Here is an 8,006-nt window from a genome sequence, read left to right on the forward strand (position 1 = left end):
GCTCCATAATTTTAAAGTACAGTAGAATGTGGGTAAAAATTAGCCTCATACTCTTGCTTTCAACACAACTTTCATACAAAATAATCAAAGCAAGCACAAAGCATGTAATTACAATAGTTAAGGTGATGTAATGTCAGCAACATTTTCATTATTCCTAATATTGGTCCAAAGACATCACCTTTTTACTATGTTTGACTTGTTCTTCTATGTTTTGCACACCAAGGAAACAGATTGGACATTGGGTGCGACAGACCTCTCCTGAAACCCTGGATAAACTCTATGGAGGAAAAAAAAAGAAGATGAAATAAATGACATTTAGGATGCAGATAAGTTGATTCCCATGACGCATTCATGCGAGTAAAATAACACTTGTAAAACAGTATAATTCACATCAGTGTTTTAACTCACAACTACACCTGATCTCACACATTTATGTATGGCTATGATTTAGGTTAAAACTAATTCACCAGTATAACACTGAACCTAAGGTAACATGAACTATAATTAAGTAATATCACATGAAGGGGAGTGCTGTTGGAATTAATACTGTGATATATGGTACGCATGATATCAAGTGCAACAGCATCAAGTATGATATTGCTTTTATACAACAGGTCCACAAACACCATTTTTTATCAATAGATTATGATTTGTTTATTTAACCAGTTATTCTTCTCCACCAACACTTAACCTGTATCATACTGTATGCAACTGGTGGGAACTAACTAACTAAATGGCCAAGCTGGCTACATACTGCTCTCTCCTCAGTACTGCGGACCATACTGACCTACTTTTACCCATTCTGTGACTGACAGGTTGTAGCGTTATACATGGGATGCAGAGTGATTCATTAAGTTAAATGTCCCAGTTCTGTTAAATCTATATTCATTTTTAAGAAATACATTACCATTTTTTAAAAACAAGCTCAGGTTTGTTTTCGATTATAATTTAAAAGAATTTAAGAAGTTTTTTTACTGTGTCCCTGTATGGCCTACATAAAAATCCTGTCCTTTTCCATGTAACACTGAAGCCAGATTCTATTATTTTGTCATAGGCCTATTGTGTGTACAGCTACATGTTAATCCGGTTGTGGCCTATTTATCATACTTAAATTCAGAGTTTGTCAGTTTAAATACTAAGAAATAATAACAGCAACATAAATGACTTCCACAAACTCAATTTGTTAATTCAAAAATATAATTCAGCATATTAATTGCATACAGGCAGGATACATTCATTATTTCTTATGAGTTATGACTTATGGGGCACAGTTAATAAACTGAGTGTCAGTTTTATTGTTTGGACCAGCTGCAGCCTTCTTCTGATCATTTGGAAAATAATTTCTGGACTCCTTAGTGGTATGGCAAATAATTTTGACACACCTTATCATCGAAATTTGACGTTTGTGCCAAGTATCTAGCACTGAAACATGAAGAGGATTTGTTATGGTTGTGATTAGTGGTAGGTGGAGAGCTCTCTGATTCATATCTGATCATAAAAGCACAAATCACAACAACATGTGGACTTGGTTATGGATCATAAAAGTGAGGATCATGTGGTACACTAGTAGACATTAAGGTAGCCACCTCTACATTACCTCAGTTTAAGAACTACATCTTTGGAAAATAATAATATATATTTTTTTTTGTTACATGATAGGATTTTCCTGCTATAGAGTAAACCACATGCACCACATGCACATGCACGTGCAACTGGTAAATTGCATCCTATGTGCATGTGGTTCATATTTTACTCAGGTAAAATATGTGTAATCAATGTACAAAAGATGGTGCATGTCTTACCAATGATGGGACCTTATTTGTGAGTGAGTGGTACATGATGCAATAGTTGTTCATTTTAGTTGGGTATGCAGAGAGAAAGAGAGAGAGAGAGAGGGAGAGTTGTGCTTTACCCCATGCGTTTGGAGCACACTCTCCACACCTGGGTGAGCAGTGTGGCTCGGAGTCCCGCGCAGCCCCTGATGTACAGTATGGGGGTGAGGGTGGCGTTTACGCGCGGCAGGATGCGCAGCGGGTCCGAGCCTTCGTTTCGGAACGAGTAGCACTGTAGGCCAGAGAAATTGCACACGATGATGTGCAAGAATATCGGCAGCCAGGACACAAGAAAGCACACGGCCACGACCACTATGAGATAGACGGACTCGCGCTTGTTTTCCCGCTTCGCGCTGGCCGGCTCGCGCTCCAGCTGGTACCTGGCGATTAGGAACAGGCGCACGTTCAGCCCGATCATGATGATCACTGTGAAAATGTTGCCCACGAAAGTGCCGAAGCCCGTGACCTGCTTCGCAACGCCCATCGTCACGAGGTCATTGACGGCCACAATGACGAACGCGTAGACCCAGTAGGCAGCGATCACAGCCAGCGTGCGGCCGCGCGTCATGCGCTGCGAGTACCTGAATGGCGCGGACACGGCGTGGTAGCGGTCTGCTTGGGCCGCTAAAATGGCCATGTAGGACAGACCCAGGAAGGTGGGCGCTACGTAGTAGGTGCGAGTGGGAGAGTCGTAGCTGTCGCGCACGTCCAGCACGCCGCAGTAGTAGTACGACACTCCGGAGCACACGTCGCTCAGACACGTGCTCAGCATGTACATGAAGCGGTTCTCCCCGCGCAGCGACCTGTTCAGCAGGATGGACACGAACACGGACACGTTCAGAAAGATTATAGCCGTGGCCAGGACGATATTGAAAAGGAACAGCAGCACGTTCCCGAAGCTGTTGAGGGGCAGCACCGGGCCGAGACCCAACGCGCTAACTAAAGCAGAGGAGTTGGGTTTAATCAAGGTGGCCATGCGGGAGCAAAGCCACCAGAGAAGTACTCATGCACATGTGGACATCTCATTAGGGCTGTCAGTTTGCACTGAGCTTTTAAAGAGACTCGTGGATTTCCTCTGCGGTCTCCGAAATCTGTCAAAACAATCTGAAAACACTTGCAGTCCGTCGGGAGCAGCCGGACCGGAGTGGGACTGACGTTCAGCCGGGGAGTTCGAGCAGCTCGTAAACAAAGCTCGCTTAATTGCGCTCATGTCCAGCCGCGTTTACATCAAAAGCATGAGAGAGAAGAAACCATGCGGAAAATCCTGCATTGCCAATCTGGCCTCATCACTTCATGTACTGTACAGAGTGAGCACAAGGGCTTTCCCTGATTTCAAACATAGAGCTGAACCTAATTACAAATATAGGCCCCTACACCAAACTCAATCTAGGTAAAACATATAGTTTATTTCAAATTTTATAAAAAACGATCTAATTTGTGTTTTTTTTATTAGCATCATTTTTCAAATTGCACCTACAATCCGAGAGGAACTTTATCTCCTCTATGATTTTCGAATCTGGTGTTTCTAATTTTCCAAGCTATTCAATGGGCATAAAAACAATAATCACAACATTCGGATTTATCAAACAAACCCTAAATTACCCATGGATGACAACTTTCATAAAAGTTTGTCTAAATTAGTCAGTAGCTCAATGTAAACATATTACACATTAGCTATCAAAAGTGACTTCAATGATAAAGTGTATATATATAAAATAAAATACACATCTTTATTTTCTGTAGTGACTTTAACTGACTGTGCTGAATTTTTTTTGACACATCTACATCTGAATCACAGGCCTCACAGAGCACTAGCAAAACTGCTGTAGCAATAGCTGGTGGATTTTTTCCCTTTTCAAAAACAAACTCTGCACATTATATGACAATTATGAGCAACTTCTGCATAGCAGGTGAGAAACCAACCACAATCACACACTAATGTAAACTCACATGTAAATCTTGAGCTGGGGCCTGGTCACCCTTTCCTTTAATTTTTAATCTCACTTTTTTCTGAAATGTTACTTGATTATTTAATAATTATCAGCCCAGATTTAAGTAATCATGTGATACTGGCCATGTAAACTGGCTTTTGTATAAAAGGTGGGATATTCCTCTCTTTTATCTCTAAATATATACTTTTAAAGTATATATTTATGAGACACTTATGTGTCTTTAATCTAAAATGGATGGAACTTGTGCACAAAACTGTGGAGTCCATGCCAGTTTAATTTCACACCACAATTAAAGTAAAAAGGCACAGCTGTTTAAATATTTTAGACATACTATTTTTTTATGTTGTCATCAGTAAGCAAATTTGTAAAAAAACACTTTCTCCATAAATATATATAATTAAAATAAATAACATTTTTAAGATAAATTAATAATACCATTAATACAATATGTACATTATAATTATTTTTCATTGTTACATATTTGCATTAAACATTTAACAATGAAATGTTATTGATTATTTAAACAAATCATCCAAGCCTACACCCTTCATCAAGCACTACATTGACTTGTGTATTCAATTAACTCCAGGGCTATATATGTCACTGTGAGATTAAGGTCACCTTGATAAACAGACCTGAGTGGTGAGGTCAAATGAAGAATGGTCCTAAAGACCCAGATAAAAGGTACCAAAAAAATCTTCAATTGGAGCACCTGGGACTTCTGGAGCCAGGCCTGGGGTAGTGTCTGTATGAACCTGGTGACCAGGCCACTTGTGTAACCTGGTCAGGCCAAAATATTAAAAATGATGACATGAAGAAAACTTGAATGAATGTGTCCAGAAAGCCATTAGCTTGATAATGATAATATGACAAGATTTCAAATTATCCTGGCTACTGAAAGTTATATGAAAACCTTATACATTTTAGGCTGGTCAAATTGATCACCAAAGTGTGTACTGAATTCTGTTGTCTTCACCTGCTTATCAGTAGCTGCCATATCCAGGTCTGGGTTATGGTGGGCATGAAGTGAGAATAGACCCTGCATAGTTCCCAGGTGACTTGAAATTTATATTTTTAGATCCTTACACGAGCACACATGCTATTGGTAATTTGTTTAATATATCACAGTATGGCACAAGGGTGCAGCGCATACTGTTGTCATCAAGCATTCTCAGGGTCCTTAGTTTGAGGTTGGGTTACTGTCAGTGTTGAGATTTGAATGTTCTGGCTGCAATTATAGGACATTTTTCAGTTTGTTTCCTCTCACATTTCAGAAACAGAAATCCAAATAAGGGTAAAGCAGTTACTCAGTGAAATATATATAGAACAATATAGAACAAGATAAACAATTTTATTTTAGTTACATAGAGTTTTGTGGAAATCTCCTTTGGGAACAATAAAGAATCAATTCAAATTAAAAGAAAATTTGGGAAATGTGTAAGAAGAATAAAATTTTGTGTAAAATCTGTATGAATCAGAATGATACATAACAACTCTTTAAGGTTTAGCAGGTGATGGCTGCTCTCATGTGGCGTTTGGCACAATGATTTGTTAAAGATTTGACTGTGAATTCCCCAGGTGTGACCACAAAGCTCATATAGACCTCCACCTCCGTGTCCCCTACTCGTGGAGGGCGAGAGGGTCTCCTCGCCTTCTGTTAAAAACAAATAAAATAAAAAAAATGTCTAGTCATAATTTCAGCATTTCTCTCTCGGTTGACTTTAGCACTGCGGGGGATTTTTTCCTTTTCCTTTACCACCTGCTGTTCGCCACGTGCGCGGCTCTGCTCGCGGGCTCCGTGGTTCTGGGGATCCTGTGCACGCGCGCGCTGCGGCAGCAGAACCGCTTCATCTTCATGCTGAACACCAGCATTAGCGACACCCTCACCGGCTGCTCCGTCTATTACCTCGGCCTCTTCGACGTGCAGGAGGGTTATCCGTCCAGAAACGGAACGCTTTACATCCTGCCCTCGTTTTTAGGTGTGAACGTGATGACGTTTCTGTTCGCGCAGTTCGACCGCTACCTGGCCGTGGCGCACCCGTTCTTCTACAACCGCTTCATTACGCGCTGCTTCGTCATCGCGTGCTGTGCGTTCTGCTGGGTGTACACCTACTTAATCTTGGCCATTCAGAACGTGCTCCCAGTCGCACAAGCCGTCAAACTGAGCGCCTTCGGTGTCATGACGTTGCAGATCATAGTTGTGATCAAAGTCCTGATGACCATAAAGTTATACATCATCGCCAAACACCAGCTCGGCCGCGAGGCGCTCAGCCCGGAGAGAGACAGCAAGAAAGAGTCCCTGCGACTCATCGTGTTCGTAGTCATTTGTTTTTTGTCGCTCTGGTGTCCCTCCTTCGTGAATATCATGATCAAATATCTGTCAAACGACGGGCTGCGCTTCAGGAACGAAGCGACCAACGCGTTCGCCATCATGGCGCGCTTTAACGCGCTCAGCACTCCTGCGCTTTACATATGGGGCAGTCCTGCTCTGCGCACTGCGGTGTGGCGCACGGTGTGGAGAAGAGTGTGTCCGTGGTGCCACATCACGACTATAAGGTTCCTACACACACTAATCTTATTGCACAAACCCTGTCACATCATTTGCACAGAAACCCTAGTGCGTTCTACGAACCTGCGTGTTTGTTTTTTTTTTGTTTTTTTTTACACAAGCATCAATGCATTCTGTATTAAAAATGGAAGACATTAGTTTTTCGACATGACTATAAATGAGTGCACAGCTTTAGCTCAGGTATACATCAAATATGGTTCATGAATGCTGACTGTTCTAAAGAAAAATGTAAGAATGTCTACCTGGACACTAAAAAGCTCTGGGAAACGTGTTGTAGTCAACTCCATAGGTGTTGATTCAATCATGTATCCGTCTAATTATCACTAGAATGTGTGTTTATTCGACTTTAGGTAGTCGTGAACTGTTAAGACTGTTTATTAGCACTAAGTGTTGAGTGTGCTTATCATGACCCATATTGACTTGTGACATATAAAAGGTTATTTTAAATCTATCTTGAACCTACCTAAATAACCTACATTCATGTTTTTAGGGAACATGGAGCTCATAATATATTGCATGTGCTTGTTTAATAATTAATTAATTGATTAATTAATTAATTAAGCGACGTCAACTGATTTTTTTTTTTTTTTTACTGCTTTCTAAAATCTTTTTTTATACCCAGGTCAAAATGATTGAAATGTAAGTATGTAAGGTATAGTGAGGTTTAACAGATGCACTAAAAGTAAAATTGTCCTGTTTTAAGGTCAGTTAAGAAAGTTAGCCTTGCTGACACCTAGATTGAAACCTTACTGGGAATGAATTCAGAAAGAAATGTATTATCTTGAGCATAGACTTAACATAAAACCCACTGTTTTATATCACTGGGGCTTATTAATGGGCAGGAAGATGAAACTTGACTCAAACTGTTGCCACCTTCCATACATCAATAGCAGGATCGCCTAATAAAAAAAGTATGCAATGAAAAATATAACAGCAAAACTGCACATAAAGGTGGCCTTATTTATAAATAGGTGAGGCGCTGTAATAAATCATTTGGTTTACCATTGATTATACCAGTGTATCATACAAGATTATTTACTGTAACTCCTCATTTTGTGTTAGCACAAAAGCTCAAGAGTAGCCAGGTTGATTCATTTGCAGAGTTGTAAATATTTCTTGTGGTTTACTTTAAAATTTTGTTTATTAGTTTAAATAACGAAAATATATGTGTGAATGTGAACAACAGCATTACTAAATATTCCGTAAAAAGCCAATCACATTGTGGGTATTGTAGTAAAGTTAGTCTGTATTTAACAAAAAATTTTTTAAATATAGGTGGTTCCTCATAATTATGCATTTCATGCTTTCTTGTCTGTCTTAGAGTATGCAGCTTGAACACAAAACCAGCAAAAGATAGAGTGCAGAGCATCTCACAGATCTCAAGGGACACATGAACAACAAAGCCTATCATTGCCCTGCCAGACCTGGACTAAACTGGTTTGCCTATAATAGATCAAATGAAATATTCAACTGATCAATGTTCGAGTTTGTTTTATATAGAAAGGCACTTGACTCCACTACTCGTTGCTGAATATATTATGTCAAGCGAAGAAGAACTATGTACAGCAATATTTCACTAAACCCATTGTGAATATTTGTAAATAAAAGTTTAAAATAAGAACCCTTAATAATTCTTTAGGCATCCCTCTGGAG

At 39.8% G+C, this 8,006-nt stretch overlaps 2 protein-coding genes across 2 annotated transcripts; one reads left to right on the plus strand and one right to left on the minus strand.

Moving 5' to 3' along the window:
• Window positions 1–1,908: 1,908 nt before the first annotated feature.
• Window positions 1,909–2,808, minus strand: LOC128540675 (melanocortin receptor 4-like). The gene has a single exon (XM_053510733.1). The coding sequence runs from the start codon at window positions 2,806–2,808 to the stop codon at window positions 1,909–1,911; it is 900 nt and encodes a 299-aa protein (XP_053366708.1).
• Window positions 2,809–5,427: 2,619 nt separating this feature from the next.
• On the plus strand, window positions 5,428–8,006 carry LOC128541958 (glucose-dependent insulinotropic receptor). The gene is made up of 2 exons (XM_053512370.1): window positions 5,428–6,340; window positions 7,675–8,006. Exons 1-2 carry the CDS (start codon window positions 5,466–5,468, stop codon window positions 7,745–7,747), a joined length of 948 nt encoding a protein of 315 aa, XP_053368345.1. The 5' UTR covers window positions 5,428–5,465; the 3' UTR covers window positions 7,748–8,006.

The sequence above is a fragment of the Clarias gariepinus genome, chromosome 2, assembly GCF_024256425.1.
Source record: "Clarias gariepinus isolate MV-2021 ecotype Netherlands chromosome 2, CGAR_prim_01v2, whole genome shotgun sequence".
Taxonomy (NCBI): domain Eukaryota; kingdom Metazoa; phylum Chordata; class Actinopteri; order Siluriformes; family Clariidae; genus Clarias; species Clarias gariepinus.